This window comes from Sceloporus occidentalis, unplaced genomic scaffold, assembly GCF_023333645.1.
Source record: "Sceloporus occidentalis isolate IW3139 unplaced genomic scaffold, rSceOcc1.0.p SCAF_218, whole genome shotgun sequence".
Taxonomy (NCBI): Eukaryota; Metazoa; Chordata; class Lepidosauria; order Squamata; family Phrynosomatidae; genus Sceloporus; species Sceloporus occidentalis.
The window spans coordinates 89,236-109,714 of record NW_028317198.1 but is presented as its reverse complement, the minus strand read 5'-3'; the positions used below and the strand labels follow the sequence as shown (position 1 = coordinate 109,714).

The 20,479-nt window shown below is 39.3% G+C and overlaps 1 protein-coding gene across 10 annotated transcripts in view; it reads left to right on the top strand.

Moving 5' to 3' along the window:
• Window positions 1-2,924: 2,924 nt before the first annotated feature.
• Window positions 2,925-20,479, top strand: part of LOC149277327 (receptor-type tyrosine-protein phosphatase S-like) — a 74,299-nt gene continuing 56,744 nt past the window's right edge. For 4 of the 10 annotated variants that reach the window (XM_089503062.1, XM_089503061.1, XM_089503057.1 and 1 more), the window contains exons 1-4: window positions 2,931-3,059; window positions 5,444-5,585; window positions 6,173-6,361; window positions 19,795-19,905. In XM_089503062.1, the coding sequence (XP_089359188.1) occupies window positions 6,208-6,361; window positions 19,795-19,905 (265 nt within the window). In that variant the 5' untranslated portion in view covers window positions 2,931-3,059; window positions 5,444-5,585; window positions 6,173-6,207. Of the gene's footprint in view, window positions 3,060-5,443; window positions 5,586-6,172; window positions 6,362-15,495; window positions 15,505-19,057; window positions 19,076-19,794; window positions 19,906-20,479 lie in introns of all 10 variants that reach the window. The other 6 variants (XM_089503056.1, XM_089503053.1, XM_089503060.1 and 3 more) reach the window with 4 other exon arrangements.

Here is a 20,479-nt window from a genome sequence, read left to right as displayed (position 1 = left end):
CAGGGCTGGGTGCAAAGTGCCAGGGCTGGGTGCAAAGTGCCAGGGCTGGGTGCAAAGTTCTGGGTGCAAAGTGCCAGGGCTGGGTGCAAAGTGCTGGGTGCAAAGTGCCAGGGCTGGGTGCAAAGTGCCAGGGCTGGGTGCAAAGTTCTGGGTGCAAAGTGCCAGGGCTGGGTGCAAAGTGCCAGGGCTGGGTGCAAAGTGCCGGGTGCAAAGTGCTGGGTGCAAAGTGCCAGGGCTGAGTGCAAAGTTCTGGGTGCAAAGTGCCAGGGCTGGGTGCAAAGTGCCGGGTGCAAAGTGCCGGGTGCAAAGTGCCAGGGGTGGGGCAAAGTGCTGGGTGAAAAGTGCCAGGGCTGGGTGCAAAGTGCCGGGTGCAAAGTGCTGGGTGCAAAGTGCTGGGTGCAAAGTTTCTTGAACAGTAATAGTCCACCTCTTTTCAGAATGTTTGGGGTTACTTTGTTTCATAAATATTGTGTTTGGGTTTTTGTACTTTGAAAATATTGTTTTTTTATTACATCATAACAAAATAAGAATGTTAATGTAAATTTTAAGTTGTTTTTTAACATCCAGTTCATTAAATTATTTTAAATAAACAAAAAATTTGCATATTGTTTTTTTATCCGATTAATCGATTAATCGAAAAAATAATCGGCCAACTAATCGATTATTAAAATAATCGTTAGTTGCAGCCCTAGTATAATGCTTGTGAAAAAAGAATAAAAAATATAAAGTTAAAAAAATAAAAATGTACAAAAAAAGTAAAAAAAAAGTGATTTGGGGGTCTCCTAAAGGCAAATAAATAAAGATCAAAATTGCCTAGAGACCCCCAAATTCAATTATCTAAACCTAAACTAGTTTAACTTAAAAAAAAAATAAAAAAGTTTAAGTATTCTAGGTAAATGATCACTGTGGTAGCCAATGTTACCACAGTCATCATATAGCGATGAAAAAGTCACATTCCCTTTTTAAAAATGGCCGATACAAAATTTTAACCCCATGATCCCTTTGATCATGGGGTTAAATTTAGCCAATGGTAGAGGAAGGCAATTTTTGAAATCCTGATGAACTGAAAAAATTATTAAAATCAGCCATTTAGCCTGTGCGGTACGTGAGTAACCATCTCATCGCTGGAGCGCCTTGCATTTTTACTGCAAAACTTATTTTTCTGTAAAAGTGATTTTTTTTCTCGCTTTACCCTCATTTCTTTGGGATTGTAAGGGGAAAGAATAGTGTGTGCTTCTGTGAGTGAATGTATGGAAAGTATGGTGTGTGCTTCTGCGAGTGAATGGAGATTATGAAAGGTGTGTGGATGGTCAGTAATTAGGGTTGAAGCCTTGACGTGGCATTACTGCTCACGTAAGAAGTTAAATTATGGCACAAAAAGTACATATTTGCAAAAACTACACCCCTTGGCGCATCAAATGAGGGGCTGCATGTGTTTCTAGTACAAACCTGGAGTGCGCAAGACACAAATGAACATGTCGCTATGGTTAGAAAAAACATATTTTCTAGCCAAAGCGACATATTCCATCATTATTTGTGCACTCAACTTTTGTCCTAGAAATACATGTAACCCCTCATTTGAAGCTCCAAGGGGTGTAGTTTCTTGAAATGTGTACTTTATGTACCCTAATTTAACTTCTCAGATGTCTAGACCACTTTAACTTCAGATATGGCAGATTGGAGAATCTTGTTAAAAAATTATCTTAAAACATTTAGGGGTGATGCCTGCATTTAGACAGCTCTAGACAGCTGGAAAGTTAAATTATGGTACATAAAGTATATATTTTCAGAAACTACATCCCTTGGCGCATCAAATGAGGGGCTGCATGTATTCGTAGCACAAGACTGGTGTGCGCAAGACATAAATGAACTTGTCGCTTTTAATTTAATTTTTAGAAGTGTGATATTCACTTATTTGTTGTGCACGTCAGATTTGTGATACAAATACAACTAAGACCTCATTTGCTGCAGCTGGGGGTGTAGTTTCTAAAAATATATAGTTTTGTTGGCATATTTTAACATCCCGGGCAGCTAGAGCTGTTTAATTGACGGCAGCCATGCATTAAATTTAAAGATGTCTTTTGTGATAGTCTAATAAATTTAACTTTTAGCTATAAAATATTAGAAAAACACAGTCTACTGTTCTCAGTTTCTGTTTATTTTAGACCGGTTACCTACTACGAATATTTAGCAACACAGCTTTTGATATTAGAGTTTAGAAAAATAACATTACGAACTAGTTTTTATTGAGTCGGAAGTGAAAAATTACACTTTTTTCCCATTTTTGGATTTATTTTGCAAACCTAATGAGACATACACATATAAAAATTGTATATTTGGAATCTGCTGGGTGTGCTGAAAAAAACAATATATGGTTTGTATAGTTTATTCCCAAGAAATTTACCTCTAAACGCATTTAAACGTGAGATGCACCAAAATGCCGAAAACCAGCTTAGCACCAGGGTGGGAAATGGCTTAGCAGCCAAGGGGTTAAGGAGATATTACGAGAACTTAACCAATGAGTTTTTTGTAAAAAGCATATATCAATTTTTTCTTTTTTTAATAGCTTCACTAATGAGGATCTCTTCTGAGGAGTGTTCAACCCTTGTACATTTAACGAAATAAAACGTACCATATTATCCGCTTTAAAATTTTTTACCCCCGACTTAGGGAAATAGGAAAAAAGAGTGAAACAAAAGGAAGAGAGAAACAAGAGAGAAAAGAAAAGTTGAAGAAGGAATATGCATAGTATAACCTCCTTCTTAAGCCGCCCAATACAAACCATTGATAGGCATTATACAGTCCTTCCCCTCTACCTGGACCGAAATATCTATGCCTCATATTGTGGACTATCACTTTATGAGACCTTTCCATGTTTTATGGCTGAAATGAGAATGTATTTTCTTTTGATAGGTCTTCCAGAATTCATCAAAAAGCCAACAGATGAAATTGGTGTTTCTGGGGGTGTGGCTTCTTTTGTGTGCCAAGCAACAGGTGACCCTAAACCACGTGTTACATGGAACAAACGAGGCAAGAAAGTGAATTCACAAAGATTTGAGGTGAGAAATATAAATAGATTAAATTACTAATCTAGTATTAAAAATCATTACAGAAGAAGTTTCAGGGCTGTCATTGATTATATTGCCAAGCATTTCTATGCTGTGATGCTGCGTTCATGGTTTCACAAAATCAACGGCTTGGAATCGATCAAGTAGCAACCACTGCTCTTCCTTTGCATTGGTACACCACCAACCTTCTAGTTACATCATTATTTGTCCTGCAGTGGAATTAAGTTGTATTTTCAAAAGTATATCTGTATATGGACACTGCAGTGGTTAGGAAAGATGAGACTGGGGGTCAACATTCCTTGAACTTGTAGGTGCATTGTCTGCTGAATAATTTTAGTATAAATTTTCTGTCCTGAAGATAGTGCTCTTCTCCTGCTTTAGGACTCGACAAACCCGGGGTTTTGCAGGGCTGCCACCATGAATCCACACCCTATGCGTTCTTGCGGGGCATGGTGTAGTGGTTGCCGTGAGGCTCCCATTGGAGTCATGTAATGCACGGCATTCGCCCACCCCCACAGAAAAGCACAGGGTGCCGGATTCACTATGGTATAACAGACAGCTGCGTGCCTGGTTTCCATGAGGTGAGACAGAGAGGGAGGTGGAGTAGTGATGTGAATGTGATGTGTGTATGCTATAGTGTCAGATTTTTTATGTATATTTATAGTGCTGGAGTCAGTGTGTGTGTATACTGTAGTTTCAGAGCCAGTGGGTATGTGTGTGAATGTATAGTATTTCAGTCTGTGTATGTATGTGTATACTGTAGTTTTAGAGTCCATGTGTATATGTATTGGATGTATAATCTGTGATTGTTTTGCGGTGTATACTGTAGTATCAGTGTGTATATGTAAATGTATAGCGCCAGAATGATTGTCTACTGTATTGTGTTGGAGTCGGTGTGTCCCCCCATAGCATTAGTGTGTAATTTTATGTATGTATAGTGTTAGCCAGTGTATATGTGTGCATATGTGTATTAGTGGTTTTAGTGTGTATTGTGGTGTTTATTACAATATGACATTAGTGTGAGTGTATGTCGGCCAGTGGTGTTGGAGCGTGTGTATTAGTGTTGGAGCGTGTGTATTGGTAGCATGTGTGTACATGAGCGTAGAATGTTAGCATATGTTACTGTAAGGTGTTAGTGTTTGTGAGTATAAGATGTAAGTGTGCGTCTTTTACTGTATGGTGTTAGAGTGTGATTATATATGTTAGTGTATGGCAAGACTCAACAAAACCGGGGCGCCAGGAAAATAACATGACTCCTAGATCCAAAGCAAATTTGTCGACCCCTATCCTAGTTGATCCATTCAATAGCTGCCACAACAAATACATTACTGTCAGGTGGAAGATTTACAAAAAGAGAAATATTCATGGAAAAATGCTCCCATCTCACATGATTTTTTTTATATATACATAAATTTTGCAGGAACAATAACACAACTATTTTGGAGTAGTAGATGCAAATGGTACATAACTATATATAATGCATATTTAGTTGGTTAGATTATTTAATGTAATCTCACAAGTAGCACAGGGGAGTGTGATATAAAGTAAAAGTGATAGAAATGTATTTTATTTTAGAAACTAACCATATTTAATCAGAACAAGTTACTTTTGTGTCTCTCTGAAGTTATATTTCCCTGAATTATGTTACTGCATAGACTTAATTTGAGTTCTGAACCCAGTACACAAATTTGATCCCACAGTGCCTTAACTTGGAGATCTTAGTTTAAACTATCATCATATATAAAAAGCATTTCACAACAGTTTGCCTTGGTTATACAAGGATCCTACAGTTTATTTTATTCTGTTTAATGAACTGCCCTGAATCATATGCAGAATTTATATATCAAAAATCCAAAAGGCATATAATGTGTATTCATTTCAAAGGAGCATGCAGCATGTTGCCTGGCTAAAAAGGTTATATCCCTTAGCAAATAAATGCTTGAAATCCTTTGGTATCTCATACCTCACACAGTGCAAACTTAGCTGTGTGTTTCTCTAGCTTCCTTTCTTGCTATCTCACCTAATTACCATTGTCCCATGTGAAGCCTCACTAGGCACAAAATTAGTCACTTTACATTTAAATATTAATAATCCTATAAAACAGACACTGTAAGAAACAAACTTTTAAATGAAACATTTCCATTTACTTCTTGATAGCCTATGAAAAACACATCCTACCTTCAGTTTTGTTTTCTAAAATATATTGTAATTCATTCTCATTTATAATGCATTTCTGCAAGCTTTAAACATCAATATATATCCATATGTTGGCAGAAAGATGCAAAAATGTATGATCTAAGAAACGTCTTTCTTGTTTCAGTAATGCTGTTTTATAAACCTGTTTGCCAGTAACGTTTTTTTTCACCCCCTACTAGACTATAGAATTTGACGAGGGTGCTGGGGCAGTACTGCGTATTCAACCACTGCGTACACCACGTGATGAGAATGTTTATGAATGTGTTGCACAGAACACACACGGCGAAGTTACAGTCAGTGCCAAGCTGACCGTTTTGAGAGGTAACAGACACAAATCAGAGAATTCAGATTATGAATTTTACAATACAATGCGTATATATTCTTTTGATGAAAAATTTATACTTGACTAAGAACATATAACTTAAAAATAACTCTGAAAGTCTAGTAAGTGCTTTATGAACAAGTGGGTAGCCACAGTGCTAATTGGGCTTGGCACCACACACACACATTATTATTATTATTATTATTATTATTATTATTATTTGTTTTATATAGCATGCATTATGAATTAAGGGGGGGCACCTTAAAATGGATATTGGTTTTCTGTTTGTATATAACATATGCTGACTAACTGTATAATAGATACCAAAAATGGTAAAATACATGTATTCCTGTTCATTAGATAAAATACTGTTTTACCATTCCACTAATGTGTATTTTTCCTATAATCAGATGCGACCAGTATGATATATATATATATATATATATATATATATATATATATATATATATATATTTGTTTGTAATTTAATCTTTTTGTTTTTAATGTCTATGCAGGTTTTGTTTTTACCTAACCATTTTTACCACCACTCTTTTACAAAATGTGTTTTAACTGTCTCTCTGTGCAGAAGACCAGCTGCCTCATGGCTTTCCAAATATTGATATGGGTCCCCAGTTAAAGGTGGTGGAACGCACAAGGACAGCCACTATGCTGTGCGCTGCCAGCGGAAATCCAGATCCTGAGATAACTTGGTTTAAAGACTTCCTTCCAGTCGACCCTTCCTCCAGTAATGGTAGAATCAGGCAGCTTAAATCTGGTAAGCTTAATATTGCATCAAATATTTGTTGGTACAGAGGCACAAAAAAGTTTGGACTGACAAGAGTGACTTGGATTACAGGCTTTTCAAGAAGTGAGGTTCTTTCATCTTTCTGATCTTGATTTTACCCAGTGAACTTGCTGGGGAATTTGTAGGTGTGGAAAGCAGCCATGGACAGCAAGGAGAAAAGTGTTTGAAATTGACATACTGTTTTCACAAGTATGCCAGCCTTTTACTCTTCTAGTGCACCCACGTTTGTAGGCAGTTCACCTTTAGCATCACCTTGTCTGAGAGAAATGGGAGTTATAGTCAACAGCCTATTTGTTAGACAAAAAAGGATATGATAGGGTTCTTTTTTATTTATTTTTTAATTGGGCGGTTTTCAGAGCCGTTCCTCTGCTTTTTTCCAGTGTGCCGGTCTAACCATAGGTCATCTAGTATTTGGTGGGCACGCTTTTATTGACATTTGTTTACTTTTGATGGCATAGTAGCATGTAGTAGGCTGGCATGTTCCATACAATGATTACCGACTTAAGGCAGCAATCAATTATTTTTATTATTTTTTACGCTCTCTGAGGCTGCTGACTGATCACCACCACTACCTTCCAGCATGGGGAGCTTCAGTGACTGTTTCAGGAACCGTCCACACACAGCTAATGTAATCATGACGTTCAGTGTCGTTATTATAGGTCTCTAGGGTGCACCTTTTCATGTAAGGTGTTAGGGTGGTTTACATTGTGCAGGTTTCTAGGTCAAAGATGAATCACTAACTCTTCTCCTGATTTAAGCACTTGTTTGGCATTGAAGGAAGTAATGCTTCAAAACAAAATGTCTATACAGCATCAAGCAATACAAAATACATCTTAATTTGTGAACTACTTTCATAAAACCATCTTTTTTTTTGTAAAAAAAATTGGGGTCTAAAAATTGGGTGCGTCTTATACAGTAGTGGTTAATTTTTTTTTACTGGAAAGGGGACCTGCTGCTTACCTCTGGTGCTCAGCAGTGTCTCTTGATCTGTCGCGGCTGCACACGAACCCAGTGGAGTCACGTGAATGCACATCGCATCACATGACTCCACTCCGTTCCTGTTTGAGCAACGCAGAGGGAAACAGCGGCCCCCATGGAAGTCTGCGAGTGGCACCAGAAGATCTACAGTTCAGGTAAGGTGGGGGAGTAAATGAATGGATATATGTGTGTGATTGCATGGATCCGTGTGTAGGGGGCACAGGGAGGCTAAGAGTAATGTGCATGTACTGGCTGCCTGAGCATGATAGGAGTGTGATTGCTAACAATTGCTAGCAGCTAACATCAATCACACTCCTATCATGCCCAGGCAGCCAATACAATACATTTATGTAATATATATTTTTTAGAATTTCGGCCCCCAAAATTAAGGTGCATCTTATACATGGGAGCTTCTTATACTTGGGGGAATATGGGTATCTTGGTATGTGTCAATTTAAAACAAAACAAAGACTGTACCAAGGTATAGACTAAAAGCAAGTGTGTAGATAGGCTGTGTAGTAACTCTTATGCTAGGGTACATGTACAACAAACCTTAATTGTTAAAAAAATGAGTTTTGATGATAAATTAGGTTGTGGCAACATCCAAACCTAAAAAGTAAATGATAAAGAAGAGTCATAAGACAATAAATAAGAAAATAAAGGAGTAGGGCAAATCAAGCTGTCATATGCATTTGAAAACTGAGTTTTTCCTTAAAATTTACATGTTGCCCCATGCACACAGAAATGCAGATTTGCAGAATTCCTTCATGTGCATTTAGCCTTTTTCCCACATCCCCAGTTATATTCCACGCAGGAGATATGCTCAGCCAAACATCTTCTGACACATGACATACTTGCTCCAAACAGCCAATCAATGGCACAAATCTACCGACCAAGGAGGAGGTGGGGATCTGCAGCCTCTCCATGTGGTGCTTTTTCCCCACGTTTAATGCGTATTAAAGTTCTTACAAAGGACTCTAATATGCATTGTGTTTTTGGACTTTGTCCCCTTTTTTTTTTTTTTTATAAATTTTATTTAACACATTTTTTAGCAATCACAACAGGAACATCAACAGCATTATATTGATTGCATCACATTCGCATTATATTAGTTCAAATCTAAATTGTTGTTCATATTGTGAGACTGTCCACTTACATTCATTCATCATTCATACAACATATTTCTTAATCACGTCAATAATAGGAGGGATTACTTATAATCATATGTCTCACCTAGAAGGAGTCGACACATGAAATGATGTTAAATAGGACAGGGAGATCGTTGGTGTGGGGATGATAAACTAGGACTTGTAGTCCCTCTCCTCTTCTAATTTAGTTTGTTTGTAGAGCTATCTATGTTTGTCCCTTTTTAATAGCTACATTTTAACACTCTTGTTTCTCCAGTATTGTGAATACTAAAATAATTGTGCATACTAAAATAATTTATCAGCCAATGAGACCTCCTTATCTTAAAATATATATCTACCAGGCAGAATGCACTTGTGAAAAGCTTGAAAATTTATATTTGTGAGCATTTTAGAGTAGAGTTTAGAGCTGTGTTGCATCAATATCTGGTGACAATGAAGGGCTTTAAAACAATTCTTTCACCAATGTGTATTGTTAGCTATTTTGCCAGAAGGTTATGCATGCAAATACGCCTTTGGTTAAACAGAATTGTACAGGCACAAATATTAGAGATGGTGCTTCCTAAAGACAAAATAAAAAGGCCCCCTAAGATCTGTTTACAAATGTGATTTAACAAAGGGCTACTTCTGTGTATGTTTGTATGTATCTATATAATTGTGAGCTGGGATTTTTTATTAAAAGGTCTGGCAAACAAACATAAATATAAAACAAACAAAAAGAAAAGCCTTGCTCTCTGAGCACTTGTCACGGTCAGGACTACTTGTCAAGCCGTGACGGTGTGGAGGGAGTGGGCATGAAGGGGTTAATAGCACCAGGCCTCTGGATTAACTCACTTCACCCCTTAACAAGGCATCAGTTATATCAAATTAACCCCCAAATCCTGCCTGTATCCCCCCAGGTTTCACACAGTACCTCCGTTTGTTCAAGATTCATCGATACCCCTCCTGGGTCACAGGCTTTGTCCCAAATCACTACCCCACAATATATTCGCAGGAATATCCTCAGAGATTCCCACCTCCCGCAATCCTTTTCCCGCACCCCAATCAAGGTACACCCGGGCCATAGGCACTGCGGGGAGCAATCCATCAATTCCTTTAATAGTCATAGTTTTCCCTGGGATAATATCCACTTTGTTCACAACTTCTGGAGGGACCAAAGTGCAGGAAGCTCCAGTGTCCAGAAGGCCTATAGTCACACGGTCCCAACTGTTACACACTGCAAGTTGTCTCCTTGTGCCTCCTTCGGTCTAGCCACAAATAAAACAGGTGCAGCTCCCCCAGCTGCACCTCCATTTCCATTTGTCCGTGGAGATGGCCTCTTAGAAGGGCAGGTGACACTCAAGTGCCCAGTCTGGTTACACCGATAACACCGGCGGGTATCCAGCTGGCCAGATGTGGCCCCTGCTCTGTTGGTTATGAAAGGTGGGGGTGATGGTCTCCCTGCTGGCTTAGGAGTCTGACTGGTAGGCTGCTCCTTTCCACGTAGATGGTCCCTGTGATGCTGGTACCCGTTTGGTTGTTGAGGTACGGTTGTTGGCATAATCGTTACCCAGATCTGCCGCCTCTGCCGTGGTCTTAGGTTTTCTGTCCAGAATCCACTCTCGGGCCTCCGGACTTTGTGTCCTCAGGAACTGCTCCAAAATCATCAGATCCTCCAGGGCCTTATATGTAGTAACTTGTAGGCCTCCGGTCCATTGCTGGAAAACAGTCCGAAGCTCTCGCGCATATTCGGTGCAACTCTCTGATGTAGCTTGCTGCATCTCTCGAAGTTTTTTCCTGTAGAATTCAGGGGGGAGGTTAAAACTTTTTAACAAGGCAGATTTTATGGCCTCATAGTCAACTTCTATTCATAAGGAAGCAGACACATCCAGGGCTTTTTTTTCTCTCTCTCACACTCTCTCATAGTCTCTCTCACTTTATTGTACTGGCTGGTGTGATATATATGAAACCCACCCTGGGGAAACATGTATATACCATATTTGCTCGATTATAAGACAAGGTTTATTTCAGAGCAAATGCTCGTCTTATAATCAGACCTCAAATAGGTCTGACTATGAGACGACTAAGATCCAGATCCCCGCAGCTGCAGGGGACCTGGATCCTCATGTCTTCCCCCCCCGCCCCACTTACCGGTGCTTCTGAGTCCCCGGTATGCAGCTGGGGCAGTGTGCAGATGTCTACGCGATTCGCGTAGACAATTTACGCTGCAGCCGGAAGGAGGTGTGGCTAGCAGCGGGGGTTGTCTGCGTCCATTGCGCAGACCTTCCCCAGCTGTCAGAGATCAGAGTTCCCCGCACTGCACATGGGGGGCCTCAGGCATTTCTGGAGGCAGAGTGTTCTATGAAATACCTTTTAACCCCCTTAATGCCACTCTGCCTCCAGAAATGCCTTTTTTAACGCTCTATACGCCACTCTGCCTCCTGAAATGCCTTAAACCTCCCTATATCCCACTCTGCCCCATAATATGCCTTTTAACCCCCTTAGTGCCAGAGTGGCATATAGGGGTATAAGGCATTTCTGGAGGCAGAGTGGCACATAGGGGGTCAAAAGGCATATCATGGGGCACAGTGGCATATAGGGTTAAAATGCATATCATGGGGCACAGTGGCATATAGGGGGTATAAGGCATTTCTGGGGCAGATGTGCATTACTGGGGGGGGGCAGGTTGGAAAATAGAAGGAAATAAAACCAAAATATTTTTCTCAATCATAGCTTTTATTAAAAAAAATAGTTTACATGAATTAACATTTACTGGTAAAACTTTTTTCCTATAGGGTCGTCTTATATTAAGGCTTTTTCTTTTTTTCCTAAATTAATAATCAGATTTGGGGGGTCGTCTTATAATCGAGCAAATACGGTATATCCTCTAGGACTCGGTTAATAACAATTTGGTAACGTATTATCCTCTCTTATGGTTTGTGGATATCAGTAATAGAGCCCAGAGACAGACTTGGATTATTAATATTTTAACCCCTTCAGGACTGGGTTTTTGTTACTACGTTTGCGCTAAAAGACCAGAGCAGTTTTTGTGTTTTTGCTATTTCTTTCTTCAACTGTAAATTCTAAAATATCTAAAAATGTGGAAAGGAAATGTTTTCACAGTTCCACCTATCAAAACTATATATAACCAGTGCAAATGGGAAAAAAAGTGTATTTAGGTATTTGTCCTGTTTTTGGAAACACCTCATATGCCTGGTATTTTCATTTATTTTGGCACTTACAGGGTTAAATATGAATGCTGAGCATCACTGTCTCCATTGGAGCACAGCATTGACTGATATTTTGTCCCCACAAGCTTACGGGCACAAATATTAACCCCTGCAATGCCGTGATTTTGTCATACCATCCACATTGAAGGGGTTAACACTGCACAAGATTGCTTTTGATAGAGCAATCAGGCAGCAGGGGAGGGTGGGGGCTGGTCTCCACACTCATGTGGAGACCAAAGAACCCTTTTTCCCTGGCCCTGTCAATTTTTGTAGCAGCCCCCTGCTGCTCATTGCTAACAGGTGATTAACTATCTGGGAGATCCAGAACTCCTGGACTGGCTTCATCACCTGCAAGTAGACTGTGGAGTGGAGCACTGGCCCTCCCTTCTCTCCAAATGCTCCACCCCAGGGACCCAAACTTAACTACAGAATTTCCTTTATTTTGTCGGTAACAAAACATTCTCCCTGGGGTTATCAAATAATACATTGCACTGCAGTATTTTCTGGGAAATATATATGCCATCCACCACCATGCCCGGTTCCCTGCCACAATATTTTTATATATATATACCGTATTTGCTCGATTATAAGACAACCCCTCAAAATTTGAATATTAATTTAGAAAAAAGAAAAAGCCTTAATATAGGACCACCCTATAAGATTTTAGTTTTTTACTAGTAAATATTATTTCGCATGTAAACGCATCCCAAGAATCCCCTATGGATGTACCGGTACGTCCTGCCCTTCTTGCAGCGGCAGGGACACATCCCTGCCGCTGCATGGGAGATCAGGCTGTTTGACAGCCTGGACTCCCCCCTGACAGCAGAAGCCAGCATCGCCGGCTTTCTGCTGTTCGATCTGATGAAAACAGCTTCCGGCATGAAAAATGTTACATTTTCTTATCCCCCCCGTAGGGGATATCCTGTCCTCCGATGTCTGTGGGGACTTGCATAGAGATCACAGTGTGATCGGTGCAGGGGGATTGCGGGGAGGAGAGTGAGAAACCATGTCTCTCACCCTCCTCCCATGAGGGAAAAAAAAGGTTAGTGATTTTTTAAAAAAAAATATTTTTTTAAATCACTAAAAATTACAATAAATAATAATAAAAAAAACAATAAAGTGAGCCAAGTGAGTCATTGTGACATCACTGGCATTAATAACATATTCAAGAGGTCCCTAAGAGGACCTCTAACCATTTTTGAAAAAATATATATATATAAAAAAATACAAAAAATATAAAAAAGATAATAAAAAAGAAAAAAAACTTACATCCAATTGCCCTAACACATCTACCCAGTATAACCCTCCTGCCCCCATTCACAACCCCCAAACTCGTTATAATAATAATGTACACCTTATAGTATGTTCCCTATAAGTGCTGGAAAAGTATGGAAAATCTATATAAATTAGGTATTTCTGAAAGCAGGACACCTGAATTGATAAACTTGGAGCAGATTTAACCCCCCCCCCAACTTACCGGGGCGTCTGACTCCCTGGTGTGTAGTCAGGGCGGCGTGTAAACGTCTACGCGATTCGCTGCAGCCGGAAGGAGGTGCAGTTAGCAGCGGGAGTTGTCTGCATCCATTGTGCAGACCTTCCCAGGCTGTCAGAGAGGAGAGTTCCCCACACCGGTGCGGGGAATTCTATCTGACAGTCAAAGGGTGTATGCGTGATGGACGTAGACAACCCCTGCTGCTAACGGCACCTCCTTCCGGCTGCAGCGGAAGTTGCCTACGCAAATCGCGTAGATGTCTACACGCTGCCCTGACTACACACTAGGGACTCGGAGTCAGAAGCACCGGTAAGTTGGGGGGGGGGGGTGTTAAATAGGGGCATAAGGCATTTCTATAGGCAGAGTGCTCTATGAAATGCCTTTTAACCCCCTTAATGCCACTCTGCCTACAGAAATGCCCTTTAACCCTCTATACGCCACTCTGCCTCCTGAAATGCATTATACCTCCCTGTATGCCACTCTGTCCCATAATAGCTCAATCATAGCTTTTAATAAAAAAAAATTGTTTAGTTTACTTGAATTAACATTTACTGGTAAAACGTTTTTCCTATAGGGTCATCTTATATTCAGGCTTTTTCTTTTTTTCCTAAAGTAATATTCAGATTTTGGGGGGTCGTCTTATAATCGAGCAAACAGTACTCTTTGCTAGTTATTGGCTATTATCGTACCTGTCCATGTCCAGCTTTACAGATGTATATAGCAGCCAATAGGAAAAATTAAAGCATTCTTATATTATGAGAGGAGGATTGTGGGCACTTTTGCATGATTCCTTGCCGTATTTGTATATATTCAAACAGGTTCCAAGTTAAAAAAAAAAAAAAAAAAAAAGTGTTTTCATTTAAGTCCCGGGCAGGGGCACCGAGCGGTCGCTTGTGAAGTTTTCAGCAACCGCTCGACGCCCCTCACTCTCCGTGACTCCGTCGCAGTGCCGCCGTTTCATGCTGAGCGCCGCGGCAGAGCGGGAAGACGGACGCCTCCCGCTCCCATCACAGGTAAGTCAGGATAATGAGAAGTAGGGAGGGGGGGGCAGTGAGAAGGGGCAGAGGGGGTAGATAGTGAGATGGGGGAGAGGGGGTAGATAGTGAGAAGGGGCAGAGGGGGGAGATCTTTTCCCTTTCTATTTTTGTGGGATGGGGGCGCCAGAGGAGTAGTCCGCACAGGGCGCCAGAACACTTAAGGCCGGCTCTGGACATATTTTAGGAGCTACTTAACCCACTCCTTCTCCTGCCTACTACATCCAAGATTGTACACAGAGATTTAGGTTTGTGTGATTACTTTTTTTTTGTCTTGGCAATGAATTTTCCGTGTAGCCTGGCTTTCACTCCCTGCAATCACTATTTGGCTTTCTGACTCCTGAAAATAATGTTCCTTCTTTCTTAATTACACTTAATTTGTATGTCACATTTACATTTTCTTTCCAGGGCAGGTTGACATGTCTTGTCAAGGTTATCAATCAAAGTATTAAATATGGAAAACGCACAGTCTGATTAGCACACAAATCAGTGTTCTGCACTCAGGTTTTCCTTAAACGTTTGTCTCCAATATTAAGCATGACATTCCTTCTCTATATACAATATTTTGTAATCCTTTCTTGTCCTAACAGCCGCATAACAAAATGCATAACTCAGTTTTCTGTAACAAAGCTTGCCCTTTAACCTTATTTTAGTTTAGTGGGGGTGGAGAAGTCTCGTTGTCTTCCAGAACTACTTCATACTGGTATCAGTAATGCCTTTTGTTCTATTACAGTATTGGTATTTGGAAATATTACTCTGGGACACTGAAACACTGCACTTGTTTCTGGACTGGAATAAGCAAAACACACAATAGTCGCAATAGTAAAGGGGGAGAACTTTTTCAATAGCCATTTATAAAGTATACCTTTTTAACTTGTCCAACATAAGTTTGCATTTTCATCCTGGCTCCTTAATGCAAATTGCATATTTATTTGTGTATATAGAGAGAATGTAGTCACACATTTGTACAAATTGTAATAGTGATTAACAATCTCATTTCTGCTAAATTATCTCAGAAATGGCATATGATGTGTTTTTCTTAATAAATGTCACATTAATCTGAGCTAAAAAAGGCCCTTTGAGCATGGATATCTGTATAAAAAAAATCTGCATTTGTTTCTGGATTTTGAATTAATATTTTTATTCTAATCAATCTTCTTGCTTGTTTCTTTTTGTCTGTATTCTTTTAAGAGTAGTCGTTTAACAACCTTTTCTTTTCCTTTTGTTTCTTTTTTTTTTTTTACAGAGACCTTTGGTAAGTTTGTGATTATAACCATAGACACAGCATAAGCAAATATACCCTCAGTACACCCTCAACTAATTCTAACCTCTTTTGGAAGTGCATGCTCAGCATATACTACTAACAAACCTAATAGCCTTCCTGTTGTACAAACTTAAGCTTCAAACAAATATCAGTAACTGACCTTGAATTACTGATTCTGATGTTACTATTTTACTCATTTATTTTAATTACAGAATTGTCCTTATTCAGGAGCATCAAATACTGTGTACCACAATATGTTGGCATTTTTATGTATGGCACCAGGGAATGCGAGCAGTGTGAAGAGTAGAGATTAGAGAAGCATTATGTGTGTGCAGAATGTATAATATATACACACACAGTTATTTTTTTCAGTATAGCAGCTGAGATTTGTGCTCCGTTGGGAGCTTGATGGTTTCAGGAGACAACTGTCTTGTAAAGTTAATACTCCGTCTCCTTGGGGACACAGCTAGGCGCTTCTCATACTCCCCAGCAGTTGCCATAACAACCTGTCTTGTGCTTAGCAGAGAGCAGTAATGAGTCTAAGGCAGCCATCGCTCTCTTGTGTAGCCTGTGGAAAAAAACATCCTGATAATGCTTGATGATGAGGCTCTTCAGGGCTTCTCGCTATGTTGGAGGGAGGAGTAGGGGCTACGGCAGCTGGGAAGGCAAAGGCTGTTAATAAAACACGTTTCTTCCCAATGCTAATTTCTTACTTTGTTTACTGCTCCTTTCTCATAAGCACATATGAAGTGTGTTAACTAAGATCTTTCTTGAAACCCCTATCAGGTCTGTAGGTGTACAACTCTGGACATCTGCCAGCTGGGTCCATGTAATTCTGCTTTTTTCCTCCTGTGCTTTTTAATTCCTCTGTCCTTCCTTTATTTATCCTACCATCTTTCTTTATCCTCACTTTAGCATTCAGAATTACCCACCGCTGTCCCTTATATTCATGTTGCTTTCAAACTGCAGCAAATTGTAAAACTGGATTTGCTATTTTCTAACTCTTTGTTTCATTATGTTGAGTCCTATACACCACTGCTTCAAAGACCTCTATAACCTGGGCTTTGTACCTAATAGGCTGCTAGATGGAGGAGGTTTCAGTCAACACTGTATGTGTATCTCTCCCACATAGTCTTCCTTTTTGCCTCTCCCTGTTTGCCTTCTTTCTCCCATTTCTCTCTCTGTCCCCCCCCCCCCCCTCCTACTTACATATTATCATTTGGTTGTACTCCTTCCTTTAATCCCTCCCACTACACATCCCAGTGTGAGAATTTTTGGGCCACAATTTTATACTATACAGATCAGAGTTTCATCAGCTAGATAATTGTTTTATAAAGGCATAGCAAGCCAAATGACACAATAACATGGCCCTCAAGTATCCATCTGTGTTTTTTTTGTGTGTAGTTCACTCTCCTCCGTTCAGACCTGATGTTTGGTTTTTTTTATATACTCTTTACTCTTATTGTTAATAACCTCTCAAAATGTAAGCTTGTATTCCCTTTCCTTTCAATCAGCCTTCACTTGCCCTCCTAGCTTTCTACCAGATGGCAGATCTTCCGGCAAAAGTAGATGGGCAATAGCTAATCATATTTGGATGAACATGTACATATTTATCCATAACCCTTGGTGAATCTAACACCCTCCAACAGAAGCAATATCCCTTCTTACTCACACATATAAAAACTAATCATCCTGCTTTATTAACTACGTCCTATCCTTTAACAAACTGCTAACATTTACGGTATTAATTAACCAGAGCTACCCTTCTAACAAAGTAACCATGTATTTCCCTGTTACAGTTTTGGAAAATGTTATACTTGCTCTTTGAAATATTTTACCCCATATTTTTTAAATTATGAAATAAAATAAAATTGGGAATGATTACAAATTGTTTCACCAATTGAAATGAACTCAGTTACAGATGTTTTATTCTAGGTAATATGCCAAGGCTGACTACATTGCAAGCAAAATAACTTGCTACAAGATCTTAATTCACTGCTCTTACTTCTATACTATTAACACAATGTGTTCTAGGATGGGGGTAAAATATTCCGTAAGTGTACGTTTGTGTTCAGGTTGCAAATAGATGCAAAAAAGGGGGAGTCCAGGAAGAGCCACATTCTCTGTAAACGCTGAGAATAAGAACTGATTACTTCATGCACTGTGGTCACTGACCACATAACTATTTGTGCCTTCTGCATATTTCACTAGTTCTGCTAGATACTAGGTATAATGTTAATGGGAAAGAGAAGTAATTATACAGTCTGACACTAGGTATTAACTTGATCTGATGCCTCTGGGTTTATTTATTTTGGAAAGTGCAACATCTCAATATCTACAATACAGTATCGTAGAAACATGCAATCTCAGCAATCACATATTCGCTAGTTGCTTGCAGACATTTCTTGTTTTTTTGTTGTATGGGGCACAATATATTCCTTAAAGTCAATTAGAATGGACTTTAGAGGCTCAAAAGAGCCTCTAAAGGAACTTGGAGAACATGTAGGCTTACCTTATAAGATCTGTACAGTCAAATTTTATCACCACGGCAGCGTGTATCATACAGAGGCATCACATCAAGCAGATGGTGTGTGTATGTTAGTATAAGCTTGTATGTCAGTTTTTTAGGGGCATATTTTTTTGTGAATGTGCTTTTTATGTATGAGTTTTTTGCTAGTCCAGTAATATTACTTACAGCTTTATTCCTAACCTGACTATATCGAATAAGAACAGCTAGGTGGAAACCTTTAGGCAAAGGAAGTAAATGTATCTGTTGCATTTTATTGCTGTAGTAAAGCAACTTTTATTTAGAAGGGAGCGAGTGGCAGGTTTAGTGTAGAATATTGGCATTCAGGAAAGTGGATGAATGTTCCATAAACAAGAACTAGGAGGCAAAATAGCTTCCACAAGGTGTTTAAATGAATAATCACCAGGGTGCTGGGTGCTATGTAATAATCAACACTACAGAGAACGCCATATCATGTAGATTGACTGCTGAATGTAAGCAACTTTCCAGTCTCCTTAAAAATATACATGCTAGAGTGCATGTGTAGAAGTTTGTGTGTGTGTGTGTGTTTGTATATGTATGTGTGTATTTTATTGCTATATACATAGACATATTATTACACACACATACTTCTACACTTATATTCTGGTATGTATATTTGTAAGGAAACTATACACATATTGTTGAATATTTGTGAGCATTTAGAATCTGACCCGCCGAGTTGTGTAACACTCCTTGCTTCACCAATTGATGAGTGGTGTTTAGAATGCCACCGTTGCGTTGCGTGTCCTATGTGCTATCCCCAGTTGATGAATGGAGTTTGGAATGTGACCATTAAGCCGTGTATCCTCTGTTCCCCCAGTTAATGACCATTGAGTTCTGCTTCCTCAGTGTACTCCCAAGTTAATGACATGAAAAACTTACTGATAGAATCGCTGGCAGAATTTCTTCCTGGATAACAGTCCAATTTTATTGGCTGGCTGGGAGACTGTCTGATTTCTCACCTCTATCACCTTTTTTTCTTTGCTTCCATTACAGAAAATACTCCAATTCGAGGTAAGGTATTTGCTGGCCCATTGCTCATAATACTTCTGTCCTTTAGCTACCTGACACCTCTTCTCCTTGTCAAATCAAGCCACTTATCTCTATCTGGTCTGTGCTTTGGCATAACTGATATTACTTACCGTGAATCTTTATCATGCGTTTTCTTGGACATACTCTTTAGATATTTGTTAGTTATAAAATATGCTCAAAAACTATAAACAGAGATAATGCACATTGTCATATACAATTGTTTACATAAACACCATGTGTTTAGAGTGTAAGGACGAGGTATTTCAAGATGTTGGAAGTGTTTAATGGGTTTTTACATTCTTTTGCTCCTTGATAGCAATGTTTCACTTCTGGAAAACTATGGTGGAAACTGCTATGCTGCCCTGGTATGATCTGTTGTATTATTTATAAAATGTCATCCTTAAATAAGCCCCATCACGGACCACAAGTTTCAAAGCAATAAGCAGACTTCTCTTGCAGCAAAACAACAAGTGACTGTTGTATTTGAAATGGTTTACCTGTTGGCTTCTTCAGTAACACTGACCTGCCTCCCTTACCAATTTGTCTTCCGTGAATTTTTCACTTTGGCTCTTCATTGCAATTCATTCAGCCAATATAGATAGCAGTTGGTTTCCCAGTTGTCATAGATAATTAAACTTCCAATAATTCAATTGCTTGGATATGGGCTACCTGTTTGATGTTCTGTTGTCTTTTTCTCATAGGTGCTTTACAAATTGAAAACAGCGAAGAGACTGATCAGGGGAAATATGAATGCGTCGCCACCAATAGTGCTGGAGTTCGTTATTCATCACCTGCTAATCTTTATGTGAGAGGTAGGGAGTGGCTCAGCTCTGCACGCTGGGTGATGTGTACAGTTGGCAGGCTGCACCTGCTGGTTGGTTGTGCTATTCCTGACCGTGGTTTTAAAGTATGAAATTGTTTAAACCTTATTTGTTTATTAGTGTTGAGCTGTTAATAATACAGTTAATAAGAATTTTTAACATGGAGTTGTTATGCATAACATTATGTTATGCAGAATTACTCGACTACAACAATAACAATTGTTTTCCTGTTCCACAAGGGGAAACTGTTAGATTAGTTTAGGTTGTGGAGCATAGACCAAACAAGTGAGAATAACAAATGACTCTCTCTATTCCTGAAACAGTTCAACATGATTGTTGGTTTCCTCAATAAACAGGTTAGCTAACACTAGTCCCGTTAAAATTAAGAAATGTCTAGGTTTGCCACAACGTTAATTGTAAAACCTAGGTGAAAATATTCTTATCAGTTTTAAATGACTCCACTGAATAATGTGAAAAATAAATGCAAAATTATGGGAAAGCTTTTGAAGTCAGATGCTCATCAAATACGGAGAGACTTGTGGTAGGTATAAAGCATGTAAACTTG